Here is a 20895-nt window from a genome sequence, read left to right as displayed (position 1 = left end):
AGCAATGATTTATTAACATGATTTATAGGTGCAGTAAATATATTGACATTTATTCTACGAAAAGGTTAGCAGATATCTCCCATTGATCAAACAGTAACTTGATTGTGTGCGCTCTGCTATTAAATAAGCTGTTTAAAAAGATATGTGTTGCTTTATTGTCTGGCCCCCAGCATCATTAAAACTGTAAGTTGTGGCCCACTGCGATAAACAGTTGCACGCCCCTGGTCTAGCACATATGACTACCAGGCTGATAATACTCTTTTAAGTTCCACCAAATGTTTTTAGAGCAGTTTGAAAATCAAAATATTTGGCAAAAGATTTATTATTTACCTTACGGCCGCCAGTACATATATTCTAATAAACATGTTCACGGCCGCACAAACTCGTCTCTGTACAGCCGCAAAGATTGTGCACCCCTGGTATAGCCTCTACACGGGAATGATGCGTAAACAATAAATGTACGCAAGTATACCATTTATTGTCACTGACATATTAACGCAAAATATTTCGCCACCCCAATTGGGGTCGCGAACCACAGTTTAAGAAGCCCTGGTGTAATGCATGTAGTCTGGATAATACCCTGCATAACTCTAGATACAATCTCAGGATTAACTCAGTTTAACAATGTAGATTTTACACTGAGCAGAATAATCTATTAACCAACCAAGCATACAAGCATGAGTGTAAAAGTAAATGTCATTTAGCTTGGCCAGCAAACACGGTTAGTTGTGGGCAAGTCCACTAATCTCGCCAATCGCGAACAAGGTACGTTGGGCCTGGGTCGACCTTCCAATTCTACAATTAAACACTTCATAGCATTAAGTTATTCTTTGCAAGTACTCCTTCGACACTTTTGATGAAAATTCTCTAATGTAAATGGAAAAGAGAATTCTATTGGGATAAAATATAGGTTCATTTGAATTATTTACACTTTTTGTTGCAGAATACTTTTTAAAATGCCTCTTTCTCTTTCTTCCCCTTGGATTAAATGAATCTTGTTTTTTTCTCATTACTTTGGTTCATACTGTGATCCTCATCACTGACTGAAAATGTGGAGTGTGAAGAACGTAAGTAAAAACTTTCATTTAAAAAAACTATCGGAAGAACTTTGCACTTCATCCTACAAAAAATAAATTTGTTTTACTACAATGAAAATGTATAATTAAACAAAGTTTGTTCGCAATGTCAAAAATAGTACAGAGTTAGTGATAATCATACTTTTTACTGCCATCATCATATGACGTGGATGTAGGTAAGTAAAGAACTCCTAGGAGCTGTGTGTGTACATTGCATTGTTTGTTGTAAGTGTAGCACCTCATATATATTTTTATGACAATAATAATTAACAAAATTATAACTAATTCGACTGCAACATAGAAAAACCCAGAATTTAAATGCCGGTCCTAACCTGTTATTTGGAAATGATGGTACTCCGATACTTCCTGCAGTGACAAATTTATAGCCTTTAATTATTCGTTCTTGCGCTTTACTTGGAAGAAGACTTATTATTGTGGCAACATATAATATTACTCAATAACTGTACATTGAAATTCTGTTTTAACCACAACAGATTTTGTACTTATGTTTCATAACATGACACACCTGATCACTTTCCAAAAGTTTACGCTTTAATTCTTCTGGATTCCAAGCACTTGAGAAGGTGCAGATGGAGTTCTTTTTTTAGAAGGGGGAGATAAGTCATCACTATCAGAGTCAAAATCAGCATAACGAGCCACTGGTCTAAAAATAAAACTAATGATCAACATCAACAGTATTAAAAACTTTAGTTAAAATTGTTTTTGATAATTTTTTAGGGACGCATTTATTTATGGTGCATAAATATAGGTTTATATTCAAGATAACTAACAAACCTTTTTATCCGCTTCTTGGACACTTCAGAATCAGAAATATCAGATGTTTGAAGATCTGAGACTTCTTCCGCTTGGCGCATTTTTTCTCGAGCCTTCAAGTATGAATCTAGTCATTGCAGTTTTGTAAGTATACATACAAAACAACAAGCATGCAAGCACAAATGAAATACCTGTTTTGTACATTACCCTTTTTACAATGCATGTAGTCCAAGTTGAATCAGCATCTACATGGTTTTTGACACACTTTGCAATTTTTAAACTGTCCCTATATGGCAGCCAATAACAGAGCTTCTGATTTTTCCTCAGCCACCCCAAAGGTATTATTATTTCAATCATTGAACAACCACTCTCATCATCTTCTCCAGAAAACTCTACTACAGCATACATGGCTATAAATAACCTGTGAATGAAAACTGTGATCAGTTTAACAATGTTCCTCAAATGCAACGAAGCCATGCTTATGTGGCAACAATACACATTTGCTTTCAACTTCTGACAACATACACACATCTAGCTTTTCATGAAGATCACAAACAAAACATGTGCAAAATGTTTCAGAGCTGGTAGAATATTACTCACAGATTTGGCCTTTACCAATGAACAACTAATGCGAGTTGTTAAAGGTCCACGACACCAAAGGTCACTTAGGGGTCTGGTCACACCCAAGCATATTTAAATGCATGTAATCCAGAGGAAAGTTAGAAACTAGTCCAACATTAAGTGGTAAAAAAGGAGATACAGATAAATGATGCTCATAATCTTCCATATGAGCAAAGGACTTGTCAGTACGCAAGGGAGCATTAAAATCAGGATAAGTCATTCGATGATTATTCCGATGTCCGTGTTGAGTGCATTTGTCACAACCCGCATAGCCATTGTGTTGTTTGATGCACTTTATTAAAGATCGGCAGGAGAACCACAGATAACAAAAGATAGTTTGACATTAAAATGTTGTTTGTCAAACCCTTTTCTTCGATGGATTTCATTTCAGCAATAAATTCTTCCAGATATTGCTGAACAGGCTTTGGTTTACAAGGTCCATAAAAAAGTCCTATTAGAAAAGGACTTGCATATGTGTTGTATTATTATTTCTATTGTTGCTTCACATATATAAGAACTCGCATGACCTCTAAGCATCATTACACTATAGACTGCAACAGGTTGAGTGCTTGCGTATGTTAGAATACTACATAATGTCAGAAGTAAACTTAAATGGAACAAGTTTTAAAGCCACCTGGTCCGATGCTATGGACAGGAAACGTGCCTGAGAATTGGAAGAACTTCAGGCAACAATTTGAACTCTATTTGACCGCCATTGGATATGAAAAGAAAACATCAAAAGAGAAATCATCTTTACTTCTTTGTACACTTGGACCAGAAGGTATAAATCTTTACAACTCGTTTAAATTAGAAGCTGACGATCAACTGAATTTTTCAACAATAACAGGAAGGTTGGAAACTTTTTGCTGCCCGAGGAAAACTGTAACATACGAGCGATATAAGTTTAACTCTTGTCGCCAGAAGCCCGAACAAAATATTGGTCAGTTTGTCACAGAGTTAAAACTACTGGCGAAAAGTTGCGAGTTTGGGCAACTTAATGACTCTCTTATAAGGGACAGAATTGTGTGTGGTATCGCCAATAACCAGGTACGTGAAGCTCTTTTGCGGGAGGAGGAACTCACGCTACTGAAAGCAATCAACGCTTGTCGTTCCAAAGAAGTTACGCAACAGCAAGCGGTATGCATCAACAATGAGCCTCCGGAAATGTCGGTTAATCGAGTTCAAGCGGATGTTAATCAGGTTTTGCCAAAGCGCCCGAACTGCAAGTTGTGTGGCTGGCGTCATCAAAGGTACCGATGTCCTGCTTATGGCAAAGTTTGTTTTAAGTGTGGTGCTAAGAATCACTTCTCGAGGTGTTGTGACGTTTCCACTGGACCTAACCAAAGCTATCGTGCCGTTGCGGAAGTTTCTAGGGAGAGCGATCAAGAATTTCAACTTAGTTCTGTGAGTACAAATTCAAATACTGATTGGCATGTTTCATTGAGGTAAATGGGTCCATCATGCAGTTTAAAGTCGACACTGGGTCGCAAGTAAATATAATTACTCGTCACGCCTTTAATCAACTTCAATGTAAGGTGCCACTGGTTGAGTGCAAATCTGTGCTTCTAGATTATTCGCGAAATCCCATTCCAGTAGCTGGAAAGTGCACTTTATTCGTGAAAACAAACGAAAAAACTTATGAGCTAGTATTTGTTGTGGTAAACAATAGATATGCTTCTTTGATCATTGGTCTGCAAGGATCGGAAGTTCTCAATCATTTACATCGTGTTCAAGTTGTGCGTTTGTTGATGATGTTTATAAGGATGTTTTTATTGGTCTTGGTTGCATTCCAGGTGAACATACAATAAGACTGGACCCTGAGGTGCCAACTGTAGTACACGCGTGTCGCAGAGTGCCGCTGGCGTTAAGAGACAAGTTGAAAACCGAACTGCAACGAATGGAAACACTCGGTGTCATTCAAAAAGTTAACGAACCAACTGCATGGGTGAATTCGCTTGTGATTGTTAATAAACCAAACGGAAAATTACGCGTGTGCCTGGATTCTAGGAACCTCAATAAAGCAATTATGCGAGAACATTTTGCGCTTCCAACCAGACCGGAATTGATGGCTCAGTTTGCTAAAGCGCAGAATTTTTCGAAGTTGGACGCGTTGTCAGGATTTTGGCAAATGAAACTTACGGAAGAAAGCTCCAAATTATGCACGTTTAATACGCCTTTTGGAAGGTATCGTTTTGTTCGCTTGCCTTTTGGCATATCTTCGGCGTCCGAAGTGTTCCACAAAGCAATTCATTTGTTACATGAACATATAGAGGGAGTAGATACATTTATGGACGTCAACCTCTTTTGAGGTTTTACGATCCCACGGCGCCTATTAAGGTGTCGGCAGCAGGGCTGCCAATGAGTGTTTCAACAAAACCCAAGACTCACAGCAAAATAACCCAAGAATTTAAATGAAAACCCAAGATTGCAAAATGTGGTTAGAAATGCAATTAATTAGGAAATTTACTCGTTTCATTGGCAAATTTACTGTCCGGAAATGCAACTTTACAAACTGGTAGGAAATGGTCAATGCAAGCATTATGTTCAATAAAATATGCAGCAATTGCCAGTTCACTCTTGGTTGTTTGATGATCATCATGTTTTCTTTTTCATAAAATTAGTAATGTCTACAGTATATTTAGCAGCTTTAAAACTTCTGTGGTGGTTAGCTGAGTTTTTATGTTTAACGAGCATTCATTTATTTGCATTTTTAATTACAGCACCTACAATAGCTTGAAACGCTGTCTTTAGAATCTTGAATCAGCCATTCTTTAAATTCTACTTCTTTCAACCATTCTTCTTTAAAACTCATAGCATACCATTTTCTCTTTTTCAGTGGAGTAGATTTTTCGCTCATATTGATGGGGTATCAGTTCTTATAACGAAATGGTAAATTTATGCAACGATTGCTATCACTGTATACTTATCTAGAAAGAATTAAGGTATAGAAGAGAGAAAATAAAAGTGAGGCCTAAACAGTGCAGCTACCCGAAACACTTTTTTTGTTAAAAATAGTTCTTACATATATTTATTTCATCAATAGGACTCAAAACCCAAGAATTGCTATAATTTTCAAAATAAAACCCAAGAACCCAAGACGACAAGTAAAAACCCAAGATCTTGGGGCAAAACCCAAGCTTTGGCAGCCCTGGTCGGCAGACGCGTCTTTGGAAGGGTTGGGAGCAGTTCTGCTGCAACCGTTTTTAGGTCAATGGGCTCCTGTTGCTTTTGCAGCTCGTTCACTGAACAAGTCTGAACAAAGATATGCTCAAATCGAAAAGGAGCTACTAGCAATTTCATTTGCCTGCACTGCGTTTCATCAGTACATTTACGTTCGATGCGTTATTGTTGAAACGGATCACAAGCCCTTGATATGTTTATTTTCTAAACCCTTGAATGATTGTCCATTGCGTGTACAGAGGCTTATGATTAAGTTACAAGCATATGAGCTTAAATTAAGATTTACCGCAGGAAAAAACATGTTTATTGCGGATACTCTGTCTCGAAGCTGTCCACAAGTCGTATCTGGTGAAGATTCTAATGCTGTTGACGCATATGTGGAGTTGGTGCTTGATTCACTTCCAATACATACATCGGTGTGGGAAACTATACAAGTCGAAGCAAGCAAAGATTCGCAGCTACAGATACTGCTGGAGGTTATAACTCGAGGATGGCCTAAAAAACGGAACTTGTGCCCGCGACAGGTTCAACCACTTTGGAACTATCGCGATGAATTGTCCAGCAGTAAAGGAGTTATTTTCAAGGGTTCAAAATTTGTTGTTCCAATGCGTTTGCGTGCGAACATGCTTGCACAGATTCATGTCGGTCATATAGGAACAGAAAAATGCAAAAATTTCTGTTGGTACCAAGTAATGACTGTGAATGCCTTTGTTCTTGAAGCCCTTTAAATTCTTTCATTATTATGCTAGTATTGAGTGTTATGCTGTGAATAATTTTTTGTATTCACTTTATATCGCATGAAGTCTTTGTACTTAATAGTTCTGGTGTATTTGTATATTTTGGGGAACATTTTGACAGTTGTGATGTGTAGTGCTCGGCAAACTTGTGTCGTTTCTGATTGGTTCACGGGCCCCCTGCACCCCCTGCACAAAGCACGTTTTATCCGCATAGAATAATCACATAACACACAACATAAATATCACCATTCATACGCATTTAAATAGCTTGCCGCGCGACGCGTGCGGCCAAATCTGGACGGATCAGCGTTGACCAATATGTGATTTGGCTCATCAAAGTTATAATCATGTTCCGTTGAGTTGCCCATCTCCACATATGCGTCGTTGGACGGCTCGGGCCAATTGGTTAGGGCAGTTTCCGTTGAAAATGGTCAACATTAACCACACGCCCATATCTGTCTGCTTCCCTTTTGATACGGTACAGTAACGGTGATATCTTGGCAAGAACCAGCCATGGCCCCAGCCCACTTTTTTTCCTTCCCAAGATTGAACAGGAAGCTATTCTTTGCCTTAAGAAAGTGTATGAACGTGCTCAGTTTGCTAGTCCATTAAGTCCAGAAGGTGACTATGGCTGCAGTGGCCCAAAATCTTTCAAGTCTCAATTATGAAAACCTAAAAGAGTTTTCAGATGATAAAACCAAGAGCAACTATGTTGCCACCATTTTATCTGATGTTCAAACACGAAATAATAAGCACTTTACGGACAAACAGAGGTGAACCTTTTATAAGCAAACCCATAAAAAAAACTTTGCAGATATCAGGTCATTGCAAACGACAGCGGAAAAGTGGTGGTCCTGGTTCGAAAAGATGAAAGACTGGTGAAAATGATAAACACAAAACATGATGGATCCACTGTTCCGATTGATAGAAGAATAAAACGAGGTCACGGGGAAAAAGAAACCATTTTGAAACCCGCCTGTATTGTTGAATACAACGAGCACATGTCAGGCGTTGACCATATAGATCAAATGATTTCTAATTGCCCCTGCACCAGAAAAAGCCTGAAATAGACAAAAAAAATCGTCATCTCGCATTTTACCTGACATTACGCGACTTTCAGTTGAAATTAGTTTTACAATTGTGCAGAGGGTTGACCTTCAGAAGACACAGTTGATTCAGATAGGTCGGACGACGAACGACCGCTTTACCATATTCGGCGACTTCCCGCATGGAAAACAAATAAACATAATTTTTTTAAAGAAATTTAAGCCGTTGAATTGATTACTACTAACAACAATATTCGTTTCTCCCCATACACACTGTACTAATTTGGACATAAAATGGCGGTCATAAGGGTCTGTCGCGTAACAATAAGTGGATAACTTGAACACTGTCATTTTTGCCAGATATAAGCACCTCTGCTGACAATATGAAGGCTGAAGGTTCTGATTACTGACAAAATGATGACCAGGGGTTTTACTCGTGTTGAACTTACAAAGGCCCCACATGTAAGAAAAAAAAAGCAACATCATGAAACATTTAATCACAAAATTTTAAATAACAAGAAAAGACTGAACAATTTGCAAATTGTGATGGGCTGATGGATAGATAGATCTATTGTGGGGGACGGCCGTTATTTTGTTACACACATGTGGCCCGTTGCGACTGTGGTGACGCCAGTGTGTTCCCTGTTCTGACTCCAGAGCATAGGAGTGCGGAGTAGAGTTCACTCTAGTGCGTAGAGTGCATAGAGTCGTGACTCCAGAACGAAGAGTGTCTAGAGTAGAGTCGTGACTTCAGAACGAAGAGTGTCTAGACTCTAGAGTGTTTTATTGAACGAAACGCAAAACCTTATATAGCACAAAACACGTGGTACGAAATTTAGCAGGGAACACTAAATCACATTAGCAGGCACACGGCTGGAAACAAAAGCGTCCTGACTTCGTAACAACGGGAAGTTGCGGCGGCCTAATCCCCAACGCACAAACACGAAATTTAGGACACATAAAAATGCGCAATACGTTTAAATGACTTTGGGCAGATTTAGTGAAGATAAACACAAATTCATAACTGGGATCAGCCCTGAAGCGTCTATGTAGACCAGTGATCACGTCACACTCATATATAAATCACAGTACGCCAGGCCCATTGAAGGCGCTATACCGAATCAGCCGGTCACCAAGCATTCACCACCATATGGCAAGGCGTAGGCTAGAAAAATCTAGCCTGTGGTGGGATTCGAACCCACGACAGGAGTCTTTCCGGGACTCGCGCTCTACCAACTGAGCTACACAGGCCCAGTGGAGAATCCGCCGAAAGTCGAATCACAAGCACCGTTGCCTGCCTCGTATGCTGCACATGTCAGCTTCGTAGTAGGGGATCGCCAGATTGACCAGTATCAGTTAAGATGAACATAAATTCATAACTGGGATCAGCCCTGAAGCGTCTATGCAGACCAGCGATCACGGCACATTCATATATAAATCACAGTACGCCAGGCCCATTGAAGGCGCTATACCGAATCAGCCGGTCACCAAGCATTCACCACCATATGGCAAGGCGTAGGCTAGAAAAATCTAGCCTGCGGTGGGATTCGAACCCACGACAGGAGTCTTTCCGGGACTCGCGCTCTACCAACTGAGCTACACAGGCCCAGTGGAGAATCCGCCGAAAGTCGAATCCACAGTATGCCAGGCCCATTGAAGGCGCTATACCGAATCAGCCGGTTCGACTTGACATCTGGGGGCTCGTCCGGGATACTGATTTAAAAACGCGAAGTTGAACACTAACCCCTGTAAGATCGGCAATGATGTCTATAAACCGTTATGTGGAGGCGGGAAAACAGATGGGACTGGTTGACCAAGACTTGCGTCAATACGTCGATGAGCAAATAAATAAGGAAGAAGAACGTGAGGAAAGGAGACTTAACCGTGAAGCCGAGACTGAGCGAAAGAGACTTGAGATCGAGCAGAGGAAACTTGAGGCCGACGCTGAACAGAAAAGACGTGAAGATGAGCAAAGAAAACAAGAAAGGGAAGAGCGGCAACAAGTCCGCGAGCACGAACTGGCTATGAAAAAGCTTGAGGTGGAAGATAGACAAAGCCGCGAAGAGACCAGAAGCACTTCGACAACGTGCAGCAGTAACGCTGGTGCCGGCAAGTGTCCAGAGCTTCCCAAATTTGTGGACGATGTGGATGACATGGACGGATATTTGCTGCGGTTTGAGAGATACGCAGAGAATAGCGGTTGGGAGAGAAGCCAATGGGCGCCATGGCTCAGTGCACTGCTGACGGGAAAAGCGATGGGAGTATATTCTCGACTGTCAGCAGAAGAGGCCAGGGACTACGAGGTGCTGAAACGTGCGTTGCGGGAACGGTATGGATTACGCGAGGACGGATACCGCCACAAGTTTAATAATGAAACCCAACAGCAAGGCGAAACGGTTTCCCAGTATTTCGTGCGGTTTGAAAATTACTTGGATAGTTGGGTGGAAATGGCCGGCATCGAAAAGACCTACAAAGGGCTTAAGGAACTTTTCCTTCGCGAAAAGTTCCACAAAGACAGTTACAAGGAACTGTCGCTGTACATGAGGCAGCACTCATCAAACGATTTAAAGGAGTTCGCGCAAAAGGCCGATAGGTTTCTTGGGCCGTTAAAAAAGACGATTAGCGGGCACAGCTGCGACACGAAACATCCCCGAGCTGCTGTGTATTATTCCAACTGTGGTAGACCAATGCAACCTGGCGCGAGTCATCGTTTGTTGGGCCCCACTGACCGCCGATGCTTTATCTGCAACGCTCAAGGACATATTGCAAGAGACTGTCGTTTAAAGAGAACCGAAGAGGGGCCACATCACCAAACAGACAAACCAGCGAACGCCTTGGTTGTTCAGGTTCGGAACCAGAACCTTAAGGCGACAATGGGTCGAGTAGGACAGAGATCGGTGGAAACGATTCGCGATACGGGATGTACCTCAGTAGTGATTCGTAGGTCCTTAGTCTCAGATCACCAACTAACGGGAAAAGTGCAATACGTCCAGGGTTTCAAAGGGAAGGCTGAACCTGCACCGGTGGCGCTCATTACAGTCGACACGCCCTATTACTCAGGTACGGTTGAGGCAATTTGCGTGACCGACTTAAACGTCGACCTAATCATTGGCAACGTACCTGGGGCCAGAAATTGGGGCTCACCAGATCCAAACTGGAGTGCCGCACCCGTGGAAACCTGTGCAGTTGTCACACGATCCGCAGCACGTGAGCGGGGCCAAACGAAACCCTTAAGAATATCTGGCTGCAAAGGATTCGACGTTATAAATCGGGAGTCTTTTCTACAAGCCCAAAATGAAGATGCATCATTGGATAAGTTTCGGGACAAGTCAGGGACAAGGTCACAGGGCGAAGGTCATGTGAAGTTTGTTCGAAAGGGGAACCTCCTGTACAGAGAGTTCTGGCATCCTAAGTTCAACTATGGAAAGCCAATTCAACAGCTGATGGTTCCTATGGCTTATCGATGCAAGATAATGGAGGTAGCTCATGACTCCATGATGGGTGGCCATATGGGTATGAAGAAAACGCTAGACCGCATTCTTAGAAATTTTTACTGGCCTGGTGTAAGAGGAGATGTTCAACGATTTTGCAAATCCTGCGATGTCTGCCAGAAGACGATTTGCAAGGGGAGAGTTGCAAAAGTTCCACTTCAGAGAATGCCAGCAGTCGATGAACCTCGGCCCAATTCACCCCCCAAGTGAAGAGGGGCATCGCTATTTACTGACTTTGGTCGATTACGCCACCCGGTATCCTGAGGCAGTGCCGTTGAAGAACATCACTACAGAGGATGTGGCGGAAGCGTTGGTTGATATTTACAGCAGGGTGGGCATTCCATACGAGGTGCTATCGGACCAAGGAACCCAGTTCATCTCCAGCTGCATGAGGGAGGTCGAACGGCTTTTAAAGGTGCGCCATCTAAAGACTACTCCGTATTCTCCACAATGTAATGGGTTAGTTGAAAAATTTAATGGTACTTTAAAGACAATGCTGAAGCGACTGTGCAACGAGCAGCCGAAGCAATGGCATCGGTATGTAAATCCCTTACTGTTTGCTTATCGTGAAGTACCCCAGGAATCCACTGGGTTTGCGCCGTTTGAGCTTCTGTATGGTCGAACGGTCAGAGGACCGCTTCACATCCTCAAGGACATGTTCACCAACGAGATAACAGATCCAGAAACCATGTGCAGCTACCAATATGTGTTTGAGCTTCGAGAGAGACTGGAAAATACCATGCAAATCGCCAAAGAAGCAAGTGTGAGGGCACAAACCAGGTACAAGAAGAATTTTGACCGCAAGGCAAGAAGGCGGACGCTTAAGGAAGGTGATCAGGTTTTAGTTCTGCTCCCTACCGATAGCAACAAGTTGCTCATGCAATGGAAGGGACCGTTTCAAGTCGAAGGGAAAGTTGGAATCAATGACTACCGCGTAAACGTCAAAGGTAGTACTAAGCTTTACCACATTAACTTATTAAAGGAATACGTCCAACGAGGATCAACAGAAGAAAATGGATCGACGACAAGCGACGCGCTGGTAATGAGTGCTTTGTGCCATAATGAAATTCCCGACTCGGTGGACGACGACGAATTGCTGGAGTTAAACTTGGGAACCCACCATGAAACAACCGATGACCTGGTCGTCAGTGATTCTCTCACAGAAGCAAGAAGTCAGGAAGATTGTCGAAGCACATGTAGAGGTATTTTCTGAAAAGCCCGGATGCATGAACTTGGTTGAACACAGTATTCAACTTACCAACGAAAAGCCCATACGATCGAAGCCCTACGCAGTACCTTTTAACGTGCGCGAATCATTACGAAAAGATATTCGCGAAATGTTAGACACAGGAGTGATAAGACCTTCAACGTCATCATATGCGTCACCGGTGGTTATTGTTCGAAAGAAGGATGGATCAAACAGGATTTGCATCGATTATCGGAAACTTAACAAGGTAACGGTGTTTGATCCTGAACCTATGACAACGGCCCAGGATGTTTTCCACGACTTGAGAGACGACAAGTACTTTTCGACGATCGATTTGACTAAAGGATACTGGCAAGTAAAAGTCACTGACTCAGACGTACACAAGACAGCTTTTGTGACACCGGATGGATGCTACGAATTTTGCAAGATGCCATTTGGGATGAAAAACTCCAGTGCAACGTTTGTACGCGGGATGCGAAAGTTGTTGAAAGGTATGAGGAACGTGGAACATTACATAGACGACGTCATTGTACATACGAAAACTTGGGAAGAGCACCTTACGACGCTGCAAGAGTTGTTTAAGCGACTGGCGCAAGCCCACATAACTGCACGACCAACCAAATGTCTCCTGGGTGCAGGTGATGTTAATTTTCTGGGGCATCACATCGGGAAAAATGTCATTGGCTTGCATCAGGATAACGTGGAGAAAATAAAAGACGCATCAAGGCCAAGAACCAAAACGGAGGTCAGATCGTTCCTGGGGTTAACCGGCTACTATCGGGACTACATTCCAAACTATGCCTCTATAGCTGTGCCGCTAACGGATCTTACCAGAAAGGGTCACCCGGATACCATCGATTGGGGCGACGAACAACAAACAGCCTTTGACAACCTTAAATCAGTATTGTCAAGCAAGCCAATTCTACATCTACCGGACACTACACGTGAATTTGTTTTACGGACCGACGCCTCATGCGAGGGTATTGGGACCGTTCTGCCCCAAATGCACGATGAACAATACTTTCCAATAAGCTATGCGAGTAAAAGGTTATCGAGTGCAGAGCGACGATACTCCACCATCGAGCGCGAATGCCTAGCAGTCGTATGGGGGGTTAAAAAATTCAAGGTATACCTACACGGACGGAACTTTATCTTGCAAACAGATCATCAACCATTGTCCTTTTTGCAAAACGCAAAATTTGACAATGACAGAATCATGCGCTGGGCAATGTACCTTCAAAACTTTGACATTCGCTGCGAGTATATTAAAGGATGCGAAAATGTTGGGGCAGATTATCTCAGCCGAATGTAATTGGGTTTGGATTGCTTGTTATTGTCGCCACATTTGTGTTTGTTTAACGTAAATTTTCTCGAAAGAAACATTTCTTTTAAAAACGGGGTTGTGTCACAAATGTGCTATAGACCGACCTCCGATAGTACATGACCTAATTCACAGGCGACGTTATCTTGCAATCACCGGACGTTCATTGTGCGTGCCAAGTCTTTTGTTGCAGGCTGCAGCCTCACACTGTCTTTTCCTTTGTTTTCGCCCAATGTATCAGTCTTATTGTGTCGCCCGTCACTCGCCGCAGCCGTTATTGTTGTAAATGTTCAAGTCCAGCAGAGTTAACGTTTTGACCCTAGCCATTGTGACTCGAACGATATAAATAGGCCTGTTTTGTAAAACGAGTCATTATAATACAAACTCGCGCTGGTAGAAGTTTATACGGTAGGGCGTTTAGCGTATGTGTGTTTATACAATTGTAATTTGATATAATGGTTTAACTTACAATCGTTTACTGTGTCTGTAAGTAATCATATTTCTTGTATGTTGATTCTATTTGAATAAGGCAATAAAGGTGTAGGAAAAGTGGTTATTGCTGATCAGAGTACACGAGCGTTAGTTGTTAAAGAACTTCCGATAGTCAGTCCCAAATCTTTTGCGTAACCGTGCAAACGGGAACGTGACATACAATCATGAACAAACGTATTTGCATAAAGCTGAAAATATACTATGTAATAATTTTGCGCAGGGGTGCACAACCTGCGGCCGCAATCTATTAATATTTTGATTTTCAAACTGCTAAAACAGATTTCGTGGGACTGGAAAAAAGATTACCAGTCTAGTAACCATATGCGCCAGGCTTTTTATGTGCAAACAATGCGAAAAGAACGGGCACTGCAATCGTCACAATACAGTTTATGACGTCATAAACAGTTAGCTCCGTTCAGCTAAACTTATGCACAAGTTAGAAATTGTTAATCAGAGCATTTTAGGCGACTTTAAATGGTATATATATGATACAAACCTTATTTTTTACATCAGTTGTTTTAAAACAAAACAACAAGCAAGCAATTGGCGGCCGTTGGTGAAATACCATGCGGCCCGATAAGATTATAAACTTTTGAATGCGGCCCTTGCACTGAAAAGTTTGCCCAACCCTGAGCTAGAGGCTAGGTTGTAAGTGGGGCTTCCAATAAACGACACGATTGAACGAAGGGGCACATTCTTCTTGTGGAATTTCGGCAGTCCGTATAACCGTGGAGCAGAACCATCTGTACTGTGCAGGTGATGGAACATCGCATCGGAAATGCATTTCTTCTCCTTGTGCAAAGCACTAACAAACTTGTTAAGAACTTGTTCCGTTCTTCGGGTCGGGTCACGTGGTAGTTTCTTGTACGTGCTTGAGTCGTGCAAAAGCTCTTGAATTTTGTGGTCATAAACCTGGCGGTCCAAAATAACAGTACTTTACCTTTGTCCGCGGGTAGAATAGTAATGTCGTCATTGGCTTTGAGATCAGTGACTGCACGACGCTCGGATGTCATAAGATTACAAGTCTTGCCCCTGTGACTTTTAATACAATTAACGAGCTTGCTTTGTATTAAAGTTTTAACATGCATCGGCAAAGAATATATACCCTTCTCAACACAGCCAACATACTTGCCTTCGGAACTGTTTTTGGTGCAACTGCAAAGTTCGTTCCTAGTTGCAGAACCTTTAGCTCCACTTCATTCGGCTGATAGCTGGACAGATTAACGACCCAATTTTTCTTTTGAAGCGTTCCGGTTGCATTTGTGGCTTCCTTGCGTTTTGGGGCAATCGAACAGAGATGACGTTCCGTGTTAATCGTGAGTTGACGTTGAAGGGCTTCGTTACCCGATTTAACATACAATTCAAAGCGACACATGTGATGGTGCGAAAGAATTGTGGCTAATCTGCGCAAAAGCTCTTCTGAGAGCTCAGAGCATTCCCTTATCCGATGGTGAGAGAGGCCTATGCGCAGTCGAATGAAGGCCATTCCGCATTTCCACATTATATTTTTACCCGCTGCCGAATTATGAAGCGATTTAAACCGAAGCGACCGAGGCAACACATTGTCAATAAGGCATCTATGGTTGAAAAAAAGGTGCATCTTGTGTCTCACAATGGTACGTCTTAGATCAACGTATTTCCGCAACTGCGCAAGTACGCTAGGTCCGTACAGACCTTTAAATTCATAAAATAGGCTATTGCTGCCAGGCATAATGTATAACAAAGTATTGCTCTTCCAGCAGTTTATTGTAAACAATCGACGTTTCGATTTTTTTTTCTTTTTTAAAAATGAAAAAAATAACTTTTCAGGTGCTTTGGTATAAAAGTTTAGATCTTCATCTTTTTGGGCACAAAGTACAAGCTCAGAAAGACAAATACAATAACCCAATAGAAGTGAGCTACATAGTTGTAACAACACAACAAAATAAAGGAAAAATAAAAAGTTTTCTTACAAAGTTACATCAAATCAAAATCATTATTTTCAGCTCGCATTATTACCAGACGTAAAACAAAAACCAAGTACTTAGAATTCACACCTGTTCCAAAGCTTTGTCTTCTCTGAAAGGTGCACAAAAGATGTGAAACATAAAAATTTTAAAAAATAGCCTAAAGTTTATAATACGCAAAAAAACAATTTATAGAAATCATCAATCAGTTTAAGCAACATATGCAGTCATTCTTAGTTGATAACTCTGTTGTTGTAAGCAATTGGCTATTTTTCACCTCTATCATCCATTAAAAGTCCATGATGTCCTAAAGATGAAGATTCTTTTTTGGTTGTTGAACTTGTTTCCACGATCCCAGCTTTTTCACTTTGTTGGTGCATAAAGCTATCAAGCAAACTGTACAACAGTGGTACTTTAGCTGAACTTTCTGTATCTGCAACATTTAGTTCTTGACACAAAAAATCCCTGTGTAGTTGTACTTCAGGCTGTCCAGTCTCAGCAACTAATACAGAATCAGTGTATTTGTAGTCGTTAAAGATTAAATACTCCCTAATAAGGTCATTGATAAGAAGATTTTCGTTGCTCAGTTTTGGCTTGGTAGCAGTTGGATCATCCAAAGCACGAAATACTTCAGTTCGAACACGAGCTTTTAATTCTCCCATTACTCCTTTGGTCTCCAATGTGTCTGTTAGAGCTTTCTTAAGTGCATCAACTGTGGCCATATTTTCCTACTTCAACAAGCAGTTCAAAAAGGTATGATAAACTTCAATAACGATTTTACAATATTTAGACACAATACATCTTATTCAAATAGAATCAATCGACGTTTCGACGTCCTATGCAAGACGCCTTCATCAGGATAATGACATAACTTGCAGGACAAAATTCTTATAAAGCGACAAAGTGCAAAACACACGCAAAAAAACAGCGATAAGAAAAACGCGCGGCTGCAAACTCGCACCAACGCAATGATAACGCAAGCTCAGTGCTGTAAAAGCGCCCGATAATTTATCGGCATTAGAACATCTGTTTTAACGTTCATTGTGTTGGCGTGTGAATGGATGTTCCAAGACTCTAGGAAACTTCGCTTGTGATAATCAGTTTCCTTCACCAACACCTGAGCAGCAGAAAAAATAATGCTGTGGTGGTGAGTAGTTGCATGGTTTGCCAACGCTGATTTCCTAGCATCATTCTTGCCCACATCCCTTTCGCGTATTTAGACTTCTGCCTGTCTCACCGATGTAAATGTCGTCACACTCTCCGCACGGTATAACATAAACCACACCCCTTGTCGCAGTAGCATCTAGCGGGTCTTTTGGGTGAGACAGAATCTGACGTAGGGTGTTTGCTGGTTTGACCCCAACCGATACATCGAAATCGGTCAACATACGACGGATTATATCTATTAACCCTGGTATGTAGGGTAAGGTGACGAAGGCACGTTCTTTGTACTGGATCTGGGAATTATTCTACTGCTGTTAGTGGATCGCCCAGATAGAAAACTGCAAAACATTTATATCGGTAGCGTCCGATAGTTAGGTCGTGAACACGCAAGCGAAAGCTTTACAGCATTATCAGTTGTTCTGCACAGTAAAAGGATAAATACAGGAACATGAAAGGCCAGTGTTCACATAGATTGGGCGTAATAGATTATTTCGTATGCTTGAGGATCGTTCAGGTTGCCTGTTAAGCTTCTGTGCAAAACCATAAATAACAAGGAACTGATGTTAACTTTCAACAGAAATATTTATTGGCTCATATGCTTTTACATAAATACGAAGTAGTTATATAACACACCTTCGTTCAACATTTTAATGCAACAGTGAAGTTTTAAACGAACACATGTTGGTTCACACGGAAAAGAAACACCATAGATGTGATGTTTGTGAAAGTTGAAGCAACATATGTTGATTCACACTAAAGAAAAGCCTCATCGATGTGATGTTTGTGAAAAAAGATTTACCAATGGAAGAAGTTTGAAAAGACACATGTCGACTCACTGCCATGAAAAAACACACCAATGTCATGTTTGTGGAAAGAAATTTGCTCAAAGTGGATATTTGAAACGACACATGTCGATTCACACCAATGATAAACCCCATCGATGTGTTGTTTGTGAAAAAAGCTTTTCCCGGGGTGGAGATTTAAAAAGACACATGGCGATTCACACCAATGAGAAACCTCATCGATGTAATGTTTGTGAGAAAAGATTTAAACAGCGGGCTGCTTTGAAAGCACACACGGCAATTCACACTAATGAGAAACCATATAGATGTGTTACAACACAAGTTAGATATTTGAAAAAACATATGTGATTTACACTAATGAAAAATCACACCAATGTAATGTATGTGAGAAAAGATTCAACCAAGGCGGAGATTGGAAAAGGCACATGTTGATTCACACGAAAGAAAAGCCACACCGATGTAATGTTTGTGAAAAAATATTCAGCCTCGGTGAAAATTTGAAAAGACGCATGATCATCCACACTAATCAGAAAATGCATCGATGTGATGTGTGTGAAAGAAGATTTACCCGAAGTGGAGATTTGAAAGCACACATGTTGATTCACACTAATGAGAAACCACACACATGTGTTGTTTGTGAGAAAAGATTCAGACGAGGTGGAGATTTAAAACGACACATGCTGACCCATACCAATGAGAAACCTCATCGATGTGGTGTTTGTGAAAAAAGATTTAACTATACAGAAGTTTTAAAAAAACACATGTTGATTCACACTAAAGAAAAACCACATCAATGTGATGTTTGTAAAAAAGATTCAGTCTCGGTGGAAATTTGAAACAACACATGTTGACTCATAATGACGAGAAACCATGTGATGTTTGTGAGAAAAGATTTTGCCGAGTAAACATTTTGAAAAAACACATGTTGATTCACAATGAGAAACCACATTAATTTGTTGTTGAAAAAGCTGTGCTTTGTTAAGAAATGCGATTATGATTGAAAATATTACCATTTCGTTTACTGGTCGCATGACTGTGTATTAGTTTTTTTGAACCAGAGATGTACCGAAAACTCGGTTTTCGGTTCAAGTTCAAAGTGTCAAACCTATCTTTTCTGCTGATTATCAACGGAAATCGCGTCAAATATTATGTTTTTTAACACATTATCGCTTTTTCCACTGTAGACAAAAATCAGTAATTTATTGTCGGGATGGAAATCCTGCTTAAGAGAATGTTAAACCTCACATAACTAAAATAAGGACGTAACACAACCATTCTGCACTAATTGCCTGGTCGATAAATTTATGTTTTTATGTCAAACGCGTAGGGTACGCCGAATATTCGGTTGTGACACAAGAAACTGTAAAGTTCATTATGCAATAAGATACACAAAGGTCTTCCGCAAATTGTATCCCCGTTTAACGTCTTTTTGCACGGTGCTTTAACAACGTGCATTCTGTGCACATCAGCATGTACCACAACCGGTTTCTTAAAAATGCATATTAAATCGTTTGGTTGAATAAAAGTGGAAAGTTGCAGCTAATTGTGCCGTCGGATTTGTTATGTAGGAAAGGGTAGTCATCATTCAATAGAATGACCGCGCAGAAAGCAACTTGGATACTGTTACATTTTATAGCCTTCGTACTATTTGCCACACAGTCGTCTCTATGCAAAAAAGAAAGGGTGGTTCTCATAACATTCTGATGTTATTTTTTTATTAGTCCAAAGTCATACTCCATCCCTAAAGCACTGGTAAGAGAGAAAATGTATATACTTTAAAGAATTTTTGCACCAAAAATGAGTTAAAATAGGTTAAAACAGCAAACCACCCATAAACACACAGCTAATACTGTTTTTTTTTACTAGTACTGTTTTTGCGAATGTCTGAAGATTCGAAAGATAAAAATGAAATTAAAGCAAAAGTAGTGTTGCCTGTTTGTTTATTCGATTAGAGTGTGAGCTAATTGGGACTGTTAACTGAGTATTCCTACGTGCTAAAATAGATCGCTTGTGAGTTCTTATTTTACCGCTGTGATGAGTCTAACCTTAGAATACATCCGTAACAAGGCGCAACTGCTTTCTGATTACTATAGGATGTATTTACAAGATGTTAATGCGATATTAGCTTCGATACACGCTAAATGTGAATTTTACACAAGTAAGATGCGACACAACGAGAACTGAATTTCAGCAGCAAAGCAACAGGTTATATACACCAAAAATGCCTTTAGCAAGGCCTTACAAAAAATGTCAGTATAGCTTGGCAAACCGTGCGATCTTTACTCAATTAAAAGAGGTTCGAGCGACTTGAAGAGATAAGGATATCTAGCGGAAATAAAACGAGGGAGCGCCTCGGTCATCTATGCAGCGAAGCGTAAAAGCGCCGTACGAAGGCCAAATACGGTAGTGTCCGAGACTAAAAAAGCACACGAAAAATTCCATGATGACTACGATGAAAACATCGCGTGCAAACGAAGCGACCTTGTCTTCGAAATAATAGTTTTAATAACAGCGCTGGAAGACCGTTATGGTAACCATTAGACTGTCACTTTGGCATAAATGCCTTGTTACGGACAGTAACAAGTAGCTTTTACGAATTTTGTTTAAGGCCCAAAAAACTACCTTTTTTCATGGGGTCGGAACCCAGGACACTCCCGGGGACGAAATCCCGAAGTTTTAAATGTCTATGCATGGGTCTGGCGCGCAATTTGACCAAGTTCATTCTGTCATGTTGAATTCAATACAAACCAGATGTGTAAAATGTGCATCTATTTGTAATACATAAATAGTTGTTTTATTTGTAACAAACGCTGGTGCAAGTCTATTTGTGGGCCCCCTTTTGAACACTGTCGCTTTCTTTAACTTTGGCAAATTGGTGGTCCAAAGTAAATCGCTTAGTTACAGAGCTGTGCCTTAGAACATGCAGAAACACAAATGTGCACTTAACAGCCTATCGCTTATCACATAACCGAAATCAGATACATATCCAAAAGCACATCTAGGATGACCATGCCAACGACAGCAATGCGCAGTATCT

The 20895-nt window shown here is 40.9% G+C and overlaps 3 protein-coding genes, 1 long non-coding RNA gene, 2 other non-coding genes and 1 pseudogene across 7 annotated transcripts; 3 read left to right on the top strand and 4 right to left on the bottom strand.

The window, feature by feature from the left end:
- Positions 1–1359: 1359 nt before the first annotated feature.
- LOC145217517 (uncharacterized) lies at positions 1360–2045 on the bottom strand. Of its 2 annotated transcripts, XR_013857413.1 has the most exons (3): positions 1872–2045; positions 1603–1740; positions 1360–1442 (listed from the first exon to the last, which is right to left on the bottom strand). It is a non-coding gene; the product is annotated as an uncharacterized LOC145217517 (long non-coding RNA). The 2 variants fall into 2 exon arrangements; XR_013857412.1 differs by having other exon boundaries at positions 1360–1740.
- A 1038-nt stretch (positions 2046–3083) lies between these two features.
- Positions 3084–4535, top strand: LOC145219490 (uncharacterized). The gene is made up of 2 exons (XM_080086854.1): positions 3084–3875; positions 4265–4535. Exons 1-2 carry the CDS (start codon positions 3084–3086, stop codon positions 4277–4279), a joined length of 807 nt encoding a protein of 268 aa, XP_079942980.1. The 3' UTR covers positions 4280–4535.
- Positions 4536–8611: 4076 nt separating this feature from the next.
- Trnas-gga (transfer RNA serine (anticodon GGA)) lies at positions 8612–8685 on the bottom strand. The gene has a single exon. It is a non-coding gene; the product is annotated as a tRNA-Ser (tRNA).
- A 281-nt stretch (positions 8686–8966) lies between these two features.
- On the bottom strand, positions 8967–9040 carry Trnas-gga (transfer RNA serine (anticodon GGA)). The gene has a single exon. It is a non-coding gene; the product is annotated as a tRNA-Ser (tRNA).
- Positions 9041–9127: 87 nt separating this feature from the next.
- LOC145217494 (uncharacterized) lies at positions 9128–11204 on the top strand. The gene has a single exon (XM_080084769.1). The coding sequence runs from the start codon at positions 9195–9197 to the stop codon at positions 11133–11135; it is 1941 nt and encodes a 646-aa protein (XP_079940895.1). The 5' UTR covers positions 9128–9194; the 3' UTR covers positions 11136–11204.
- A 4468-nt stretch (positions 11205–15672) lies between these two features.
- Positions 15673–16742, bottom strand: LOC145217508 (centrosomal protein 20-like). The gene has a single exon (XM_080084780.1). The coding sequence runs from the start codon at positions 16611–16613 to the stop codon at positions 16158–16160; it is 456 nt and encodes a 151-aa protein (XP_079940906.1). The 5' UTR covers positions 16614–16742; the 3' UTR covers positions 15673–16157.
- Positions 16743–16800: 58 nt separating this feature from the next.
- LOC145217520 (uncharacterized) lies at positions 16801–19896 on the top strand (annotated as a pseudogene).
- Positions 19897–20895: the final 999 nt, after the last annotated feature.

This window comes from Phallusia mammillata, chromosome 3, assembly GCF_965637545.1.
Source record: "Phallusia mammillata chromosome 3, kaPhaMamm4.hap1.1, whole genome shotgun sequence".
Classification (NCBI taxonomy): domain Eukaryota; kingdom Metazoa; phylum Chordata; class Ascidiacea; order Phlebobranchia; family Ascidiidae; genus Phallusia; species Phallusia mammillata.
The sequence above is the reverse complement of the archived record's forward strand: the minus strand, read 5'-3'. Positions and strand labels throughout refer to the sequence as shown.

Bases quoted from the DNA above. Each gene is read 5' to 3' on its own strand.
- LOC145219490 (XM_080086854.1), top strand. From the start codon at position 3,084: ATGGAACAAGTTTTAAAGCCACCTGGTCCGATGCTATGGACAGGAAAC.
- LOC145217494 (XM_080084769.1), top strand. From the start codon at position 9,195: ATGATGTCTATAAACCGTTATGTGGAGGCGGGAAAACAGATGGGACTG.
- LOC145217508 (XM_080084780.1), bottom strand. From the start codon at position 16,613: ATGGCCACAGTTGATGCACTTAAGAAAGCTCTAACAGACACATTGGAG.